Source organism: Hippopotamus amphibius, chromosome 2 (genome assembly GCF_030028045.1).
Source record: "Hippopotamus amphibius kiboko isolate mHipAmp2 chromosome 2, mHipAmp2.hap2, whole genome shotgun sequence".
Classification (NCBI taxonomy): domain Eukaryota; kingdom Metazoa; phylum Chordata; class Mammalia; order Artiodactyla; family Hippopotamidae; genus Hippopotamus; species Hippopotamus amphibius.
This window is the reverse complement of record NC_080187.1, coordinates 114,757,423-114,776,664: the sequence shown is the minus strand read 5'-3', so window position 1 is coordinate 114,776,664 and position 19,242 is coordinate 114,757,423. Positions and strand designations below refer to the sequence as shown.

Here is a 19,242-nt window from a genome sequence, read left to right as displayed (position 1 = left end):
GTTGAAATAAGAAGCCAAAGGCAATATGATATACATGACAGCTTATATAAGCAAAAATAGTATTGTATATAATTTTGATTACCTATAGGTGTGCTAAAAGCATAAATATTTTTAGAAGATGGATATACACCAAGTTCTTGATGGTGGCTATCTTTCTCATTGTTGGTGAGAGTGTAAAATGGTACAACCCTTAGAAAAAACAAGATGAGGTTTCCTGCAAAAGTTAAACATGTAACTACCATGTAATCCTGCAGCCCCACTTCTGGACACGTAACCCAAAGAATTCAAAGCAGGATCTCGAAGAGATAGTTGCACACTCATATTCAATGCAGCATTATCCAAAAATCCAAGAGGTGAAAAAACCCAAATGTCCAACGCAGATGAACGGATACTGTGGTCTATACACACAATGAAATATTATTTCCTTCCTTAAAAAGGAAGGGAACCGGACTTCCTAGATGGCGCAGTGGTAAAGAATCCACCTGCCAATGCAGGGGACACGGGTTCGAGCCCTGCCCTGGGAAGATTCCACATGTCATGGAGCAACTAAGCCCGTGTGCCACAACTATTGAGCCTGTGCTCTGGAGCCCGTGAGCCACAACTACTGAGCCCATGTGCCGCAACTATTGAAGCCCATGCACCTAGGGCCCGTGCTCCACAACAAGAGAAGCCACTACAATGAGGAGCCTGCGCACCACAATGAAGAGTAGCCCCCGCTCTCAGCAACTAGAGAAAGCCCGTGTGCAGCGACGAAGACCCAGCACAGCCAATAAATAAATAAATAAATTTATTAAAACAACAACAACAACAAAAACCAAAAAACAACAACAACAAAAAAGGACGGGAACCACAAGACATGCTACCACATGGATAAATCTCTAAGACAATATGCTAAGTGAAATAAGCCAGTCATAAAAGGATATATCATAGCCACTCATATGAAGTATATACAGTAGTCAAAACCATAGAAACACAGAAAGGCGATTGTCAAGGTCTGGGAGGGAGGAGGGAGAATGAAGGAGTCTCTGCTGTCCCAACCCTGCCTGGGTTCTGGGGAAGGAATCAGAAGTCAGAACCTGGAGAAGAGGCTTTGGCCAGGAGGGAAGAGGGGTGAGGCCCAGGGTGGGTCCACAAAAGATCAGAACGTTTAAGTGGTTAGGAGGAAGGGGCTTCAGAGGCGGGCCAGCACGGCGCATGATGGGGGCTAAGCAGACTGGGAGGGGCCGGGGGAGTTCTGGGACACAGCAAGGGTCTGCTCCCTGTTCAGCGGGTCCTTTACCCTGCTCTGACGATGTGAGGTCCCCTGCCAGCACCCACAGGAGGGTGACGGAGGTCTCCACACTCCTCAGCACGGATCCCAGCTCCCACCCAGATCTGGGCCACAGACACCTCTACCCTGCTGCCCTGCTGGGTGAGCTGTTCTTGTGAAGCGTGGTCATAGTTTGTGAGGAGGAAGTGTTTTATATGTGACTACAAATCAGTGTTGACACCAGTACACACACATGTCCAGCCATGGGTGGCAAAGGAAGGGACAGTAGTTGCGGGATGTCTTTGCAGACCCATAGGTCTCTAGGGCCAGGCCCCACAGCCACAGTAAGATGGGTCCTCCTCCCTCAGTTAAACAAGATGCTCCTGCACAGAAATCCCACAAGTTCCACGAAAGGGCCCACCTGTCCTTTCCCTTATACATACCTTTAATGGGCGCCCCGGGAATTTCCTCTCACCATTCCCCTTGTTCCGTTCTCACTGGGATTAAGAGGTAGCTGCCGCCACCACTCTCCACATGGCAATACTCCCACTGAGATGAGAGGATGCTCCCCCGACAAGGAGGCAGAGAGGCAGACGGTCCTGTCCCTGGGGCCGAGACGTTCCCTCTCTGGTCAGACCACCCACACAGGAAACCCTGGATGAGCAGAGGATCATCCCAGCGTCCTCTGGCCGCTTCCGGGAAGCAGAGAGAAGCTCCTTAGAGACAAGGGCTGTCTCTGGGCTCCATCCCAGAAATGGGTTAGTGTCCAGAGGACTGAGACGCACAAAAGCAGCTCCCCTTCCCTAGATGGTTCAGGGATGCAGAAGGTGGTACAGTTGCCCCAGAAGGCACCTAGCCAGGCAGACTTGAGCGAGGGGGATGACAAGGGGTCTTTGGGGAGAGTGAGAGCTGGGTGCTCCCAGGAGCAGCCTGAGGGGTCCTGGTCTATGTGGAAGGAAGACTTGGCCCCCTGTAGATCCACAGCTCCTGTGACCTCCCTCATCCTTCCTTCCTCCCAGGATCCCTCTCTGTGGACCAGCTCAAACACAAACAAGATGACGGTGGCCTGAGAGCATCTCCCAACAAAACTATCTTTATTCACAAATTACATACCTCACTGCAAAGGTCCTGCTCCCACCCACACCCACCCAGACCCCACCCCCCCCACCTTCCTCACCCTCCATAACCCCACTTCCCCCTCTCCCCACCCTGGTGGTCCTGCCCTCCCTCCCTTTCCCCACATCAGCCAGGATCAGCACTGGGATGAGACCACAGGGAGCCCCTAGGGTCCCCTGCAGGCCGCCCCAAGGGGCTGGCACTGGAGAGCTGGCCCACGGTTCCCTACTGGCTGCAGTGCCGCTTCCTCCTGCCCCCTGAGGCAAAGGGGTCACACCTTCTCTTTCTCAGCTGTGTGGGGTGATCCAGCCCCAGAGCCAAGGCTGGCCTCCCAGAGACCCCTAGGTCAGCCCCGGGGACAGGCAGCTTCTCACCAGCAGCTGGGCCTCCACACGGAGCCCGCGTCCTAGACTTGGCGGCGGCTGGAGGAGCTGGGCTGAGGCCTGTTCCCTGAGGGGAGGGGCCCTGGGGAGCTCTCTGGGTCCCCCAACCTCCAGGGCCGACCAGCCCCGAGGCAGGGGCAGGACTCAGGCACAGGCCCCGGGGCAGGAGGTTGTGCTCAGAGGCCAAGAGGAAGGCCAGGCTGGGGAGGTCCCCCTCGTCCTCACTGGACCCGTCCCTGGGCCCTCGGGCCTCCTCAACAGGAGAGGCTCCTCTGAGAACAGAGGTATCCCTGGGGCCCAGTCGAGGGCCAGGGCGCCTTTGACCCTGGGGAGGGGACGGCCGTGCAGCCCGGAATGGAGGCAACTCCTGATGTCTGGGAGAGGGAACAAAGCCTTTGGGCCTGGACAGGCCAGTGTCTGTCTGGCTGAGCCTATGAAGGGCCTTGAAACCCATCTCTGGTGGGCAGGCGTCATCGCAGACCCCGAGCTGGGGGCCTCGGTCGTGCCTCTGGGCACCTTGCCCGGCGCGGGACTCAGAATGACTTGAGTTCATCCGGGGTGCGCTGTGACTGGGGGGTGCTCGCGCACCCTTGTCCTCCTTCAAGGCCAGGAGTCGTTTCTGCACCAGCTGGTAGGAGGGAGGAGGACAGTGACTGCTCCACACACACGTGTGAGAGGAGAAGCACTGGGCAGTGGGACAATGGCCCTCAGGGGTAGGAGGAGATGGGTGACCCCGGGACTTGAGTCCACACGCAGACACTGTGTGTTCCTGCCGTCCTCCTGCACCTGATTCCCAGCTGTGTGTCCTACGTCCCCTCGCGGCTCCCCATCCCTCCTTCCTGTTGCCCTGCACTGCACCCACCCCAGGCCCCCCAGGCAAGGGAGGGATGGACACAGCCACGTGGGCCTCCTGTCCTGGGGTCCTATCTCCCCCCTGCTCACCAGAGTCCCTCCCTCCCCTGTCTTACCTGGGTGTCCCTCGTCACCCCTTTTCTACCTGGGGTCCCTGGCTCCCCTGGCTCCCTGGGGTCCCTGAGTGTCCCTCTCCCTCCCCTGGCTCACCTCTTCAAGGGTGAGTCCTTCCTCCTGCTCCAGCTCCTCAGCTAGGGCCAAGAGATCCAGCTGTGCTTCTGGGGAAAGCAATTCCTCCAGGAATCGAGAGTGAATGACCACCTCCACCTGGGACAGAAGGAAGAGGCTGTGAGCATCCTTGGCCAGGAGTGGCCTGTGAGCCAAGGCCTGGAGGGAAAGTGAAAAGCCGAGACCCGCACCTCCTCCCCTCCACAAGGCGGGGATGGTTATCTGACACAGACACACACACACACCCCTCCCTACACACAAAGCCCCCCCCCCCACTACAGCTCAAGAACAAGGAGCTGAGCTTAAGTCCCATTGGCCTGGGAGGAACCCAGATCTTGGGTGCTGAGAGTTCCACGCCCTGGAATCTAGCAGACCCCAGGCTTCAGGCCAGCCCACCTTGGTGATGAAGTCTTCCTGGGAACACAGCTGGTCAATGTAGCTCAGGAGATCTGGGTCCGGGTAGGTCCCGTCCTCCTCCTGCTTCAGCTCACTTCCGTCCTCTCCACATTCTGCATCTGACTCGCCCGTGGCTGAGTGGACAGGCCCCACCAGTACCTCCATGATGTCCACATACTCTCTCACAGCCCCAGGGGGAATCTCCTTGGGTGCCTTGGGCCCCAGGGGCCGCTGGGATCTGTGTGGCTTCGGGCGGGTAGGCTGGGCCCTGCGGCTGGCCTTCCTGGGAGCGCAGGCTGAGGCAGAGCAGGAAGGAGGGAAATAAGGTGAGGGGCTCCCAGTCCACCTCCTGACCACCGAGCACACGGTGGTGACTGCAGTGTTGGGGTGACATTGACGTGAGTGGGGGTGGGGTCAGGACCGCCTGAAGCCGTATGCACAGTGGGAGGGGCAGGTAAGGGGGGCATCTAAGAGAGTCCCATGTGAAGGAGTGTGGGACCTCTGATTTTCCTGGGGTCTCCCCATCAAGCCCACACTTTAGGCAGACTTTGTGTGGGGTCCTTTGATAGGGAGCTGGGAGAGGAGTTTCAAAACGGACCGAGTCAGAACCCCATTGTGACCAAGGGCTGCTGAGACCCGCCCCTCCCCCCCCCGCCCCGCCTTTGGTAGCTGTTCTGGTTGAAAGACCAATGCCCTCTTGAAGGAAAAGGACCCATGTGGGGACAGTGGCCATCCCGAGGCCCTTGTTACCTTTGCCGTCAACGCCAGTGGGAATGTGGGTGCCTGGCTGAAGGCCCACGTTCGGGACTGGGGGCCCCCGAGGATCCAGCTTCAGTGGGGCTGGGGGAGGCAGGCCCTGTACCCCCTGTAGCCATTGCAACTTCTGAATCTGCATCTCCTCCTCTGCCTCAAATTCCATGAACCTAGGGGGTGACAGAGGCATAGGCCACCCTGAGCTAAAGGCCTGGGCTCTGGAGCCCAACAAAGGTGGCAGAGAATGAGGGATCGGGAGAGGATGTGCCTTGGGGCTGTCAAGGCCCTGAGATGCTGTCCACAGCAGAGAGCTGTGGAACCAATCCTAGATCTGGGACACTTCCTGCCTCACCAGCACTGGAGGGCATTGAACAGCATAGACCCACATCACTGAACTGGGCCAGGTCAACGGGACCCACAGCAGACCCACGGGACACCCTCCTCATGCCCCCGTCCTTATCTAGAACCACACGAACAGCCAGAGGCTGGATCAGACATGTGTTCCCCACAGGGGTCCTTGCCCGAATCCAGGATCCTGGGCTGGGACTGAGAGTCCTGGGACATAAACCTGCAGACAGGGCTCAGGAGAGGCTGGAGGATGTGGACGCTGAGCATAGAGGGGAGCTTTCCTTTCCTCTGAGAGGCGCTTGTTTGATTTTGTTTTTTGAACCAAGGGGATTGCCGTGGAGAAAACCCTGGAAGGGCTGACAACAGGCTGTCTTCCCCGGCCTCTTCAGGGATGCCAGGGTACCCAGGCAGGCCACTCTTCATGAGGAGCGGGGGTCCCAAATTCTATGTCAGTGGCCGCCAGCCACCCATCACTACGGAGGCAGCAGGCTGGTGGGTGGAGCGCATTCCCCTGCAGGGCCCTATGGCTGGAGCTGGACCCCTACCAGACTCACAGCTTTACCCCACCCCATCCTGAGACCTCCATGTCAACACAAGGGTGGGTGAGCATCAGGGGAGGGCAGAGCCCCGGTGGAGGAAGGACAGAAGACTCAGGCTCTGCAGGTGAAGGAGGGGCTCCTGGAGGGCAAAAGGGCCCCTGGGATGCAGGGACCCTGTGCTGGGTGACAGTCCTCCTCCTTTGTCCTCTCTGGTGGGCACCCCTACAGCCAGACCCTGCCCTGGGTCTGGCCCTCAGCCACCGCTCTCACCCACCCTGCAGCCCTTGAGCCCAGGACGCTGACTCACTTTTCCGCCATCTCGTAGTAGATCATGCGGTCAAAGTTGCTGGTGCGCTGCCACTCCTGCACGGCCAGCTGCTCTCTCTCCTCCAGTGCCATGGTGGGCTTCAGGTGGGCCAGGGATCGCAGCACTGGGCTGTAAGCCGTCGGGGTCCGTCTCCGTGACCAGCCCAGCCCCCACCTGCCCGACCCCACCCAGCCATGCAGACCACATGTCACTCAACGAACGTAAGGACGGGGAGAGGCAGGTGTCTGGGAGAGCAAGACAAGGCTGCCCGGCTACCACTGTCACCGCCTCACACTCCCTGGAGGATGACCACCCACTCCCAGGCTAGAGCTGGGACCTTGTGCTTGGGGAGCGCTCTTCCTCTTCAAGATTGCCTTTTCATAATCAAAATCACTCTCAGTAATGAGGCATGGCAGGTGCCAGGCAATCTGCTAACACATCATAGATTAGCCCAAGGAGTCTCCTGCACACTCCTCTGAGGTACGTGTAACTGTCCCCTTTTCACGAGGGACCTGCGGTTTAGGATGGAAAAGCCTGCCAGGCTCACAGCTCTCATAGGAGAGCGCCCTCGCCCTTAGGAGAGCTCTACCACGGCCCTGTTCCTATTGGGATTCTCCCGAACAATGAGAGCCAGGTGTGCATGAAGCTCTCTCCTGGGCCCCGCACCCCTACCCTCCTCTGAAGTCACAGCCCTGGCCATGCACACTCCAGTCCTGAATGAGGGGAGACAGCACCACAGGAGAGCGGGGCATCCACCCCGTGGCTCCTCACCTTACACCACAGCCCTCTGACTGCACGTCTCCAGTCAATATGACCGTGAGAATCCTAAGACATCGAGTTGGTGGGGTTCACAAGGTGGTGGGGTCAGTTGACATAAGGCCCTGAAGGGATGTCATGAACGGGCAGAGTGACATGTATGACTGACTGTGTGCCTTCTCAGAGCATGGACATCGCCCTCAGACCTTCCTGCCATATCCCTAGAATCCTAACCTGTGAGTCCACCCACAGTTCCTCTTTATCTAAAATCTCCGATAAGCTCATGACCCCCTGCGAGTTCACTCACATGAGAAAGCAGGAAAGAGCTTCTGCATCAGGACTCTGCGGAAGGTGCCTCCGGGCCAGGGGCTTGAAGCGCTGCCAACGTCGGAAGTTCTCGCACACGCTCTTGGGGTTACAGGAGTCATCCTGCGCGGCCTTGGACTGGTTGGTGGCCAAGTTGCCCTCCCTGGAAGTGCCATGTGGCCGTGGCCCAGAGTTCGCTGGGGGGATGATGGGCGCCAGCTGGGCAGCTGGTGGTGGCGCTCGAGGAAGAAAGCTGGGGGTCCAGCCTCCCATGCCAGCCTGAGTCACTCCAACATCTGGAGCAGTCACAATGGTCTCCATCGCAGGACTTGCTAGGAATATGGATGCAGGACAAACAGCACTCCCACTGAGGGCCCCTGGGATGCGCCAGTTGAAGGGGGCCTGAGTAAGGACAAAGGTCTGAGTCTGGGGGGGCTCTACTGGCCTCCCTTCTGAGCTGACTTGGAAAATGACGTTGCAAGCCCCAGGGGCACTGGGGCCATGGCCACCATGAGCCAGCAAAGGTGTTGTGGGGAAAGCTGGCAGCAGCAGGGTGCTGCCAGGAGGGAAAGATGGGGTCATGGGGGGTGGCGGGTGCTGCTCCCGGGGTGGCCAGTGTTGGGGGCCAGGAACAGGTGGAGCAAAGGGCACTGCCGTGAAAGGAGACAAGGAGGCACCAGGGTTCATGGTCACATCCGTTCCCAGCACTGCAGATGCTGTTGAGGCAAAGGAAAGGGGTGAGTGCCGGAGGAGAATGGGCACCGGGGACTGAGGCTCTCTGGGAAACCAGTGTGTAAATCTCCACAGGGGAGGGGCCTTTGGACAGGGGAGACTGTGCAGTGTGCAAATGTCCTGGAGTGATTTTCCTGCTCTGACCTCCAGTTGAGAAGTATTCCACTGGTGACCTCGCTCTATCCACCTGGTTCCCTGACCCTTGTCTGCCAAGAATAAACAGTCTCAGCAAGCACTGACTCGGAGAGCCTCCCTAAGGCGCCCCTGGCACCTAAGCCTCACAGGCTGTCTCCCAAGACCTGGAACTGGGTGGACATCTGCTCTGTGAGAAAGGCCCCTCAGCAGGTGCACCAGCAGTTTGGGAGCTTCTCCAAGGTAAGTTCTCGGCACCCAGATGCCCTTTGTGGACAGGCACTATTTAAAATCTTAGGGCCCCACCTCCTCCTCAGTCTTCCATTTCCTGATGCTCAGTATAAGTCTTCTGTTTCTTTCCTAGCCTCACAAAACAAAACAAAGATGCTGGAAAAATCTCTCTCCAGTGGAATCCTGATACAAACCTATTACACCCCGGCCCAGCATGCAGCTGCATCTCAGAACCACCCACAGCAGACCCTTAACGTGAGCCAGGTCCTGCCACCCCCTCCCCAGTGCCCAGAGTCACTGTCATCACTCAGGGGTCTGTTCTGAGGAGGGGGGATCTGAGAATTAGGTGTGTGTCCCTTAGATTCTGTCATTTCACAGCCAGTGATGGTTGCAGAGGATCAAACAGGGGCCAGGGAATTATCATGTTACATTGGCTGTGGGAGTAAGACTGCCTGTGGTCTTTCCCCTTCCAGCTCCCTCTAACGGAAAGTGAGACGAACTGAGAAGCGGGCACGAGCCAGGTGCCATTGTGATCAAGTTGTCTGAAGCACCTGTCCAGGAGAACAAGGTACACAGCACGGTGCACCTGGTTAATCAGAACAGGTGTCATAGGACGTCTAATAACACAGAAGATGTCTTCCTGCCTCTGGGTGACACTCCTTCCCCCTTTGTAAAGGGAATCAGCCTTCACACACATTCCACCCCAACCAGCCGCACTCCACATCGGTTCCCTGTCCATGAAGGAGTGACACCAAATATGAACAAACTCTTCCTCTCAAGGCAGGCCTGAGGGTCCGCCATGAGATACTGGACAAGATGACATAGGTCTGAAGAACTGCATTTCCACAAAAGGAAGAGCCATTCCCAACAACCTGGGACCCCCAGCACTCTCTTGGCTGAAGCTACATGGTTGCCCATCCCCTGTTGGATCCAAGGCAACAGTTAGCTGAACGGAGAAGTGAGCTCTGGGCTGGAAGGAGTGGAGGAGGTCTGGGCTGCGGCAGTTAGAGGAACTTCCTGCCTAGCTCTGGGAGAGGACACTTCACTGCAGGTGTGGCCACACACAGCCCCACTGAATAGTTTTCTGACTAAGACCATCTGTCCCCCTGCCCCATTAGACACATTAGCTCCAGTTCACATCCCTTAGAGAGATATGGTGGGGCAAGCTTCAGCTGCCTGAGGAACCCAACACAGGGCTAGGCTTTCCTCGTGACCCTCCCTGTGTCACGACCAGGACATCACCCACATCCCTACACACACGTTTCAAAGAGGCTTGTCTCCCTTCTAGAAAGAATCAACCTCCCTACTGCCATCCTTTCTCCATACTCAGGCCAGTTCCCCTTCAGCCACCTCCAATGACCTCCTCCTGCCCCGTACAGTCTCAGAGTGCTTCAGGCTCCCCAGTCTCCCCAGGAGAGAGAGCCCAGAGCTCTCTCCTTCCTCTACTCCAGTCCAGCTATGTGCCCACATGTCAACTGTCACCTGTGAACCCCAAGGGTTTGATGGATGGCAGGGTCTCTGAGAACACACCCCCAGCCTACAGGCTTACCTCCTTCTAAAACCATCCCGCAGGCTTGGGCACGGACGATCGCTGCCTCAGCCGCGATGAGAAAAGTCAAAACCAGGATCCAGAGAGTGACCTGCTCCAGCAGATGCTCAACATCCAAGTAAAGGAGGGAGAAGTTTGAATCTAAACTATAGAATGTGGGACAGAAACATTCTGCAGCGGGGGAGGGGCAGAGGGCAGGTGGGCCTGGGTGGGATGGGGAGACATTCCATGAGGGCTCTGGCAGGTAGGCAAGAACTGAAGTTCCTTCCACATTACACGGTGGCAATGCAATTTGTATGTGCCTCTGTGGGCGATTTATAAATTGCTTTTTAGAGTCATAGCAGCAAGGTTGGATTTGATGTTCTCTTTATTTCGCTCCTTTCTCCATCAACCTACTTTTGTGTCCCTCAACCCACTCTGCTTCCTACCTGGCTGTTGACTTACTTCAACAGAGACTAGACTTTCAGAACAAAATTCAGAACTTTTAGTCTGATAAACACTTGGGTATTTACGGCCACATGGAACCAAGTGTTTGAAATTAGGATTGTCTCAACAGATGCAGCATGGTTGATTGCTGTATGTACATCATTCCCAAGGAAGTGGTCCTTGTGCTCCAACCAACATCCACCAAGAGCAGCCTTACTAATGCTCCTTTGTGAGGGAAAGCCCCCCTCCATCAAAAAATCATCATGCAGCCCACATGTCTAAGAGCAGAATTAACTAAATGTGTTTCTCATAGTATTACATTGTTGTTAAATATTTTGTACCTTTTTAAAATTTTAATATAATAGTTTAACAAATAGTACCTTTGCATGGTTCAAGTTCAAATTGTGCAGAATGGAATTTGCACTCACGCCTCCTCCTCCCACCTCTTTCCCCTGTCAACCCAATCCTCTTTCCCAGAGGAAACCATTATTATGTTTCATTAAAATCTTTCCAGAGATACATTGTGCAACTAAAAGTGAATGCAATCTATTTTCATTTTTGAAAATGTCTGCAGTTGTTTTCTGGTTGAAAATTCATATGTGTTCCAACATGTCTGAGGATATTTCCAATGATTGTCTTTGTGTTGGTATCATGGCTCTTCTATTTTTGCACCAGATCCCTAGAACAAGAATTTCTATACTCGCTTAAATTTCAAAGTACCTGAAAGAATAGGGTGGCCAGATCTAGCAAATAAAAATAACAAATGCCTAACTGAATTTGATTTTTGTATTTCGCAAAAACAATGAATTCGTTTTTAATATGTGTGTCTTATGCAATATTTTGGACATAGTTTTACTTGCAAATTCTTTCCCTGTTTTTCTGAAATTTGCATTTAACTGGAAAGCTGTATTTTATCTGGCAACACTACCAAAAATGTATCATATATTAAGCTATTATTAGTTACTCATCCTTGTGAGAAAGTGAACTCAGAGTAAAGAGACTGAAGTGTGCATCTTGGCTTCAACACGAAACCCAGTTGCAAATACACACAAAATCTGCAGGCTCTTTGAATGAAATGGATTTGGAAGAGCCATCATATAGCATTGAATGTCTAGGCTTAGGAGGGGGAGGGACAGAAGTAAGGAACAAGAAGGCAGAAAATCTTCTTCTCTTTCTTTATGTTAAGGGACTAAACATCGTAGAGCGCTGGTTTTTCTAGGTGTTAAAAATCCACTACCCATGAAATGGATGTGCACCTTGAGACAATGCCAAGACTTTATCCACCAATGTTCAATCCCCATTCATACAAACCCACTTCCATCTAAATCCTATCCTGCAAGCCCAGCTTATAAGCTTGTGCATTTCCTGCCTCCATTACTTACCCTGACTCTTTAGAATCTAGGCTCATCAGTGCATACGGTCTCATATGCATGGGAATCATGGTAGCAATGCTTTTTTAAAAACATGTTTGATTCTTATTTTCATACTGAGAATCAATGTCAGTTTATCACTATCAAGATGATATGAAAGAGTATTCATGTCTTGTGTTGTGAGAAGAGAGGATTGTTAAGAAACTTGTCAAGGAAGATGAAGAGTGAAAACCTCAGAAGATTGAAACCCAATCTTTTGGGAGACAAGATTCCCTCACAGCTGTAGCAGCAGAATTCTTACTGATTGTAGGGTGTTGGGGAAGGAAAGAGAGGTTTAGAAGGACTTTTCTACACTGTGAAAAAGACTCCTGTTGGTGCTTAAGACATTCCTTGCCCCTTGTCAGGAAAAATTGCCTCACAAGAAGATGAGAAGATGAGGTGAGAGTATTTCAAACAATATCTTGGTGAACTTTATATAAAGAAACTCCTGTTGGGGACTGAAAAAAAATAAACAACTTGGAAATATCGCTGAGTACTTGAGCTTTTATCATGAAGGAAAACTGAAATGATTTTCAACCAATAACTTCATTCTAGAGGGATGGTGAGGCAAAATATTGTACCCAGGCACTCAAGAAAGCCAGGCTTCCTTGTTGCTTCCCCGTCTTTTCAACCAGTTATTTACAAGATTCTCACTCATAACTCTGACACAGTATCTGAATGAGTCTTCTCAGGGCCACTGATACAAAAATTACATTGTGGAAAAATTATCCAGTCCCAATACTGTGATCATTTTTGTACTGCTTCAAAATCCTACACCCCAGAGACAGATAATCAAATTAGCCCGAATGGAATTTGGAAAGACCTGTCACGGAAGGGAGCATCTAAAAGTCCTTTGGATCATGATCTCTGACCATTCCTGCAGAGACGTTGGGAGCAGGCATTGGCTACTGAGAAAAAAACATCTCTGGACACAGATCACAAGCCTCAGAAGACAGTTCATCTTCCACTCAATCACGGAACAATAGAGAAACGAAGAGATACCATGTTTGTGTCTCGTGGGGTTTTCAAATCTGTGCACTTGGAGGCTCTTAGTGCTGTTAGATGTGAGGGGTCTTCAGAAACATCCTGTTGAGTGAGAAATGCTCTAACCTTGCAACTGACCAGAAAGAGGATCTGGTGATTGAAGTTTCTTTGGGAAGCATTATAAAGGTCAATAAGCTGATCCCACTATTTATTATTTTTATTGCCAACTGCAATTCTGCAATATATTACCAAAAAGGAGAAAGGCAGAGTAAAATTCTTCCCATACTACCTGCTGTGTTGATATTGACTCATTGTCACAGCTCGCTCAAAGCTGTAACAAAAACTTGACCAAGGAAACACCTGTGAATCAACATTTATTGAAAAACCTCCATGTATTGAATACACTAAGAATAAATATTCTTGTAGAGTAAATGCGTTTGGAAAACCTCTTGGAATGGAGTCAGGAGACAGTATCTCGGAGTGTTTCCCAGGTCTGAAATTCTTTGCTAGGTTGTTCTTTAAGGGAAACTGCAGGCTTGCTGGGAAAAAGGACCTACTGTTTTGAAAGGTACAGACAAGAACCAGGGAACTGCAGTCCACAGGGCTAGAAAGCACTTGCCCCAATTTGAGGATATTGTGCTTGAGCTCTTGAAACTCTGTGTATGTAAGTGTGTGGATTTCACGTGTGCAATTTAAAAATCACGAGTGCTCATCTCACAAGAGCTGGTTTTGAGAAGAGACCGCCACGAAGGTTGCCGGTGAGGAGACACCACCAGAAAGGGTCGCTGATGCCCCCCAACCCTCCCTTTCTCTCCTCTCCTGCAGGGACCTTGTGGCCCCGCGCCTGCACACATGCGCACGCCCACTGGGGGCGGGGCTCTCGGGCACGCGGACAGCCAACCTCCAACGGGCGTCTGTGGAGCACGCTGCTGGGGAAGACAGGGGCGCATGCGCGCGAGTGCTAGGGGCGGGCCGCAACGGCCTTCCTGGCTGGGGGCGGGGCCTCTGATGGCGGCCTATAGCCTCAGTAATATGAACCCTGAGGTAAGGGATACTGGGAGTCTTCACCCCTAGGTGTGACTGCTCCGCGCTGCTGTTCACCCTGTGGGTCATGTGTGCCCTTGTCCTTGCAGGGAGACTCCCCGCATTGGGGATTCACACCCCCATAGAGCCCGAGACCCCGAGGGGTTTACACCAGGAGTGTTGGCTCCGCTGGGGAGCAGGCTGCGTGGCCGGTGCGGGGATGGCAGGGCCTGCAGTGGGGGGTGGACGGTGTGTGTGAGGTTACACAGGCGCCTCTGGTCTGCGCCTTCTGAGGAGAGCAGGCGCTGGAGGGAAGCGCTTCCCATTGGAAACCGTCATCTGGTTCAGGTCACTGGAAAATGAGGGAAGAGCTAATGAACAGCATCATAGTTTCACTAGTAAATTTTTTTTTAAGGATTCTCTGGTTTTTAGTAAATTTGCCAAGTTGTACAGTCATCACCAGAATCCAATTTTAGAACATTTCCATCATCCCAGAAAGATCCTGGTGCCAATTAACAGTCACTCCCCATCCCCCGCCCCCGCAGCCCTAGGTAACCAGTCATCTACTTTCTGTTCCTATACTATAGGTTGACCTTTTCTGGATTTCATATCAGTGGGATAAAATAATATGTGGTTTTATGCATTTGCCTTCTTTCACTGAGCTTAATGTTTTTGAAGTTCATCCATGTTGTAGCGTGTATCAGCAGTTTGTTCCTTTTTGTTCCTGAGTGGTGTTACAGTGTGTGGAGGCACCACATTTCTGTCTCTCTGTTCACAGCTGATGGACATTGGGATTGTTTCTGGTTTGGGGCTGTCTTTAAAGACTCACACAAGTTTTTGTGTGGACCTATGTAGAGGTTTTTTATTTTTCATATTTACCCCCCCTTTTTTTTAATCTTTATTGGAGTATAATTGCTTCACAGTGCTGTGCTAGTTTCTGCTATACAACAAAGTGAAGCAGCCATATGTACACACATATCCCTGTATTTCCTCCCTCCCAAGCCCCACTCCCAACCGCCCCATCTCACCCTTCCAGGTCCTCAGGAAGCATCAAGCTGATCTCCCCACGCCCTGCAGCAGCTTCCCACCAGCCATCCACTTCACACCCCGCAGTGAGCATATGTCAATGCTACTCTCTCACTATGTCCCAGCTTCCCCTCCCGCCTTCCCCCAGTGTCCTCAAGCCCGTTCTCTATGTCTGCATCTCTGTTCCTGCCCTGCCACTAGGTTCATCAGTACTGTTTTTCTAGATTCCATATGTATGTGTTAGCACACGGTATTTGATTTTTTCTTTCTGCTTTACTTCACTCTGTATGACAGACTCTAGGTCCAAGCCACCTCACTACAAATAGCTCAATTTCATTCCTTTTTATGGCTGAGTAATATTCCATTGTATATATGTGCCACATCTTCTGTATCCATTCATCTGTCCACGGACATTTAGGTTGCTTCCATGTCCTGGCTATTGTAAATAATGCTGCAATGAACATTGTGGTACATGTATATTTTTGGAACATGATTTTCTCAGGCTATATGCCCAGGAGTGGGATTACTGGGTCATATGGTAGCTCTATTTTTAGTTTCTTAAGGAACCTCCATAGCCTTCTCCATAGTGGCTGCACCAATTTACATTTCCACCAACAATGCAGGAAGGTTCCCTTTTCTACATACCCTCTCCAGCATTTATTGTTTCTAGACTTTTTGATGATGGCCATTCTGACTGGTGTGAGGTGATACTTCATTGTGGTTTTGATTTGCATTTTTCTAATGATTAGTGATGTTGAACATCTTTTCATGTGTTTGTTGGCAGTCTGTATGTAATCCTTGGAGAAATGTCTATTTAGGTCTTGTGCCCATTTTTGGATTGGGTGGGTTTTTTTTTGATATTGAGCTGCATGAGCTGCTTGTGTATTTTGGAGATTAATCCTTTGTCAGGTGCTTCATTTACAAATATTTTCTCCCATTCTGAGGATTGTCTTTTTGTCTTGTTTATGGTTTCCTTTGCTGTGCAAAAGCTTTGAAGCGTCATTGAGTCCCACTTGTTTAATTTTGTTTTTCTTTCTATCATTCTGGGAGGTGGATCAAAAAGGATCTTGCTATGGTTTATGTCATAGAGTGTTCTGCTTATGTTTTCCTCTAAGAGTTTTATAGTGTCTGCTTTTATTTATTTATTTATTTTTTTGAGAGGTGAGGGGAGCTGCTCACAGGTACATGTGCATACTACCCAAACTTTATTTAATTCTTCTGACAAGGGCAACATAATGTAAATAACAAAGGTGCTAATTTCAGGTACAAGTTTCAAACAATGAGGATGCAAATATATTTCATACCAGGCAATAACTTAGCATAAATAACTATAAGAAAATTAAATTACTTCCCTAGGGGATTCCTAAGGACCAAAAGCAGATACCAATGGCCTATTTTAAATATGTTCACAGACACCTAAAGGCAGTCACTATTCAAGGAAGAGTTGTGGCATCTAAGTCTTAGTTCTCAGAGCTGGAGGTCCCTTTGTTTTTCCTCCCAGGCAGAGGGAAGCTCGACTTGCTCTGGGGCTGGGAGAGTTTGCTGGCTAACAGAGTGAAGGGCTCGATCAGGGTCTTGCGGTCGGTGACCGTCACCTCCCACAGGCGCACTTTCTCACTCTTGGCCCACTGCTGTGCCACTTCGGCGTCCACTTGTCTCTGCTCAGAAAGGTCAATTTTGTTTCCTAATACAACAATTGCCACCTCTTTTTTATCTTTGAACTTATCAATTTCTTTCTTCAGAAGCTCCACTCTTTGAAAGGATTCAAGGTTATTCACACTGTACACGAGAACAAAGCCATCAGCAAACGAAAAATAATGCTTCGGCAGCTCCACACCTTCCTGCAGGCCTCTGGTGTCGTAAAGATGTAACTGTTCCTTGACTCCCCGATCCGTTTCCACTGAAGCCATATACACATCTTCCATTGTTTCACAGTCCTCCATTCCAATGGTGTGATTCCCATAAAGGAGCTGCTCCAAAATCGCTGTTTTCCCCACAGATAACAAGCCACAAACCACAACCTTACAGCCCTTTCCCATCTTCTCTTAGGATATCACTCCTCGCGGCGGTAACACGTCTGGACGCTTGCCCGCCCAGGCCTCGCTATGGACGGTCGCCGGCGGCGGCGGCGGCAGCCCTTGTTTCTCAGGCTCGAATCCGGCATAGTGTCTGCTTTTACATTTAGCTCTTTAATCCATTTTGAGTTTATTTTTGTGTATGGTAGTAGGGACTGTTCTAATTTCATTCTTTTACACCACTTATTGAAGAGCTGTCTTTTCTCCATTGTATGTTCTTGCCTCCTTTGTCATAAATTAGGTGACCATATGTGTGTGGTTTATCTCTGGACTTTCTGTCCTGTACCAGTGATCTATATTTCTGTTTTTGTGTCAGTCCCTTACTGTCTCGATTACTGTAGCCTTGTAGTATAGTCTGAAATCAGGAAGCCTGATTCCTCTGGCTCTGTTTTTCTTTCTCAAGATTGCTTTGGCTATTCTGGGTCTTTTGTGTTTCCATACAGATTGTAATTTTTTTTATTCTAATTCTGTGAAGAATGCCATTGATTATCTGATAGGAATTGCATTGAATCTGTAGATTACCTTGGGTAGTATAGTCATTTTCACAATATTGATTCTTCTGGTCCAAGAACCTGGTATATTCCTCCATCTTTTCATGGCATCTTTGATTTCTTTCATCACTGTTTTATAGTTTTCTGAATACAAGTTTTTTTGTATCCTTAGGTAGGTTTATGCCTAGGCATTTTATTCTTTTTGTTGCAGTGGTAAATGGGATTGTTTCCTTAATTTCTCTTTCTGATCTTTCATTGTTAGCATATAGGAATGCAAGAGATTTCCATGCATTAATTTTGTATCCATCAACTTTTCCAAATTCATTGATGAGCTCTAGTAGTTTTCTGGTGGCATCTTTAGGATTTTCTATGTATAGTGTCATATCATCTGCAAACAATGACAGTTTTACTTCCTCTTTTCCAGTTTGGATTCCTTTTCTTTCTTTTTCTTCTCTGATTGCTGTGGCTAGGACTTACAAAACTGTGTTGAATAAGAGTGGCGAGAGTGGACATCCTTGTCTTGTTCCTGACCTTAGAGGAAATGCTTTCAGTTTGTCATCATTGAGAATAATGTTTGTTGTGGGTTTGTCCTATATGGCCTTTATTATGTTGAGGTGTTCCCTCTGTGCCCACTTTCTAGAGAGTTTTTATCGTAAATGTGTGTTGAATGTTGTCAAAAGCTTTTTCTGCATCTTTTGAGATGATCATGTGGTTTTTATTCCTTAATTTGTGAATATGGTGTATCACATTGATTGATTTTCATATATTGAAGAATGCTTGCATTCCTGGGATAAATCCCACTTAATCATGATGTATGATCCTTTTAATGTGTTGTTGGATTCTGTTGGCTAGTATTTTGTTGAGGACATCTATGTTCCTCAGTGATATTGGTGTATAATTTTCTATTGTTGTGATATCTTTGTCTGGTTTTGGTATCAGGGTGATGGTGGACTCATAGAACTTGGGAATGTTCCTCCCTCTGCAATTTTTTGGAAGAGTTTGAGAAGGATAGGTGTTAGCTCTTCTCTAAATGTTTGGTAGAATTCACCTGTGAAGCCAGCTGGTCCTGGATTTTTGTTTGTTGGAAGATTTTTGTATTACAGTTTCAATTTCATTACTTGTGATAGATCTGTTTATATTTTCTAATTCTTCCTTATTCAGTCTTGGAAAATTGCACCTTTCCAAGAATTTGTCCATTTCTTCGAGGCTGTCCATTTTATTGGCATAAAGTTGTTTATAGTAGTATCTTATAATCCCATGTACTTCTGCAGTGTCAGTTGTGATTTCTCCTTTTTTCATTTCTCATAGTATTGATTTGTGTCCTCTCCTTTTTTTTCTTGATGAGTCTGATTAAGGGCTTATCAATTTTATCTTCTCAAAGAACCTACTTTTAGTTTTATTGATCTTTGCTATTGTTTTCTTTATTTCTATTTCATTTACATGTGCTCTAGTCTTTATGATTTCTTTCCTTCTTTCTTTAGTTGTTTTAGGGGTATGGCTAGATTGTTTATTTGAGACTTTTCTTGTTTTTTGTGGTGAGGCTGTATTGCTATAAACTTCCCTCTTAGAACTGCTTTTGCCGCATCCCATAGATTTTGGGTCGTTGTGTTTTCATTGTCATTTATTTTTACGTATTTTTAAATTTCTTCTTTGATTTCTTCAGCAATGCTTGGTTATTGAGTAGTGCACTGTTTAGCCTCCATGTATTTGTGTTTTTTACAGTTTTTTCCCTGTAATGGATTTCTAATCTCATAGTGTTGTGATCAGAGAAGATGTTTGATGTGATTTGTCTTCTTAAATTTTCTGAGTCTTAATTTGGACCCAAGATGTGATCTATCCTGGAGAAAGTTCCATGTGCACTTGACAAGAAAGTGTATTCTGCCACTTTCAGGTGGAATGTCCTATAAATATCAATTAAATGTATCTGGTCT

The 19,242-nt window shown here is 49.5% G+C and overlaps 2 protein-coding genes across 2 annotated transcripts; both read right to left on the bottom strand.

Annotated features, from left to right (window-relative positions):
• Positions 1-2,590: 2,590 nt before the first annotated feature.
• Positions 2,591-13,809, bottom strand: LOC130844425 (NUT family member 2G-like). Its single transcript, XM_057720674.1, has 8 exons — positions 13,415-13,809; positions 9,878-10,023; positions 7,235-7,949; positions 6,172-6,300; positions 4,975-5,147; positions 4,225-4,520; positions 3,811-3,927; positions 2,591-3,376 (listed from the first exon to the last, which is right to left on the bottom strand). Exons 1-8 carry the CDS (start codon positions 13,807-13,809, stop codon positions 2,591-2,593), a joined length of 2,757 nt encoding a protein of 918 aa, XP_057576657.1.
• Positions 13,810-16,107: 2,298 nt separating this feature from the next.
• LOC130845985 (NF-kappa-B inhibitor-interacting Ras-like protein 1) lies at positions 16,108-16,900 on the bottom strand. Its single transcript, XM_057723900.1, has one exon. The coding sequence runs from the start codon at positions 16,782-16,784 to the stop codon at positions 16,206-16,208; it is 579 nt and encodes a 192-aa protein (XP_057579883.1). The 5' UTR covers positions 16,785-16,900; the 3' UTR covers positions 16,108-16,205.
• Between the last annotated feature and the right edge of the window lie 2,342 nt (positions 16,901-19,242).

Bases quoted from the DNA above. Each gene is read 5' to 3' on its own strand.
- LOC130844425 (XM_057720674.1), bottom strand. From the start codon at position 13,809: ATGACCCACAGGGTGAACAGCAGCGCGGAGCAGTCACACCTAGGGGTG. The intron at 7,950-9,877 runs GTAAGCCTGTAG...TTGCCTCAACAG, and splicing joins CGGGATGGTTTTAGAAGGAG to CATCTGCAGTGCTGGGAACG. The intron at 4,521-4,974 runs GTAACAAGGGCC...GCTCTGCCTCAG, and splicing joins CACTGGCGTTGACGGCAAAG to CCTGCGCTCCCAGGAAGGCC.
- LOC130845985 (XM_057723900.1), bottom strand. From the start codon at position 16,784: ATGGGAAAGGGCTGTAAGGTTGTGGTTTGTGGCTTGTTATCTGTGGGG.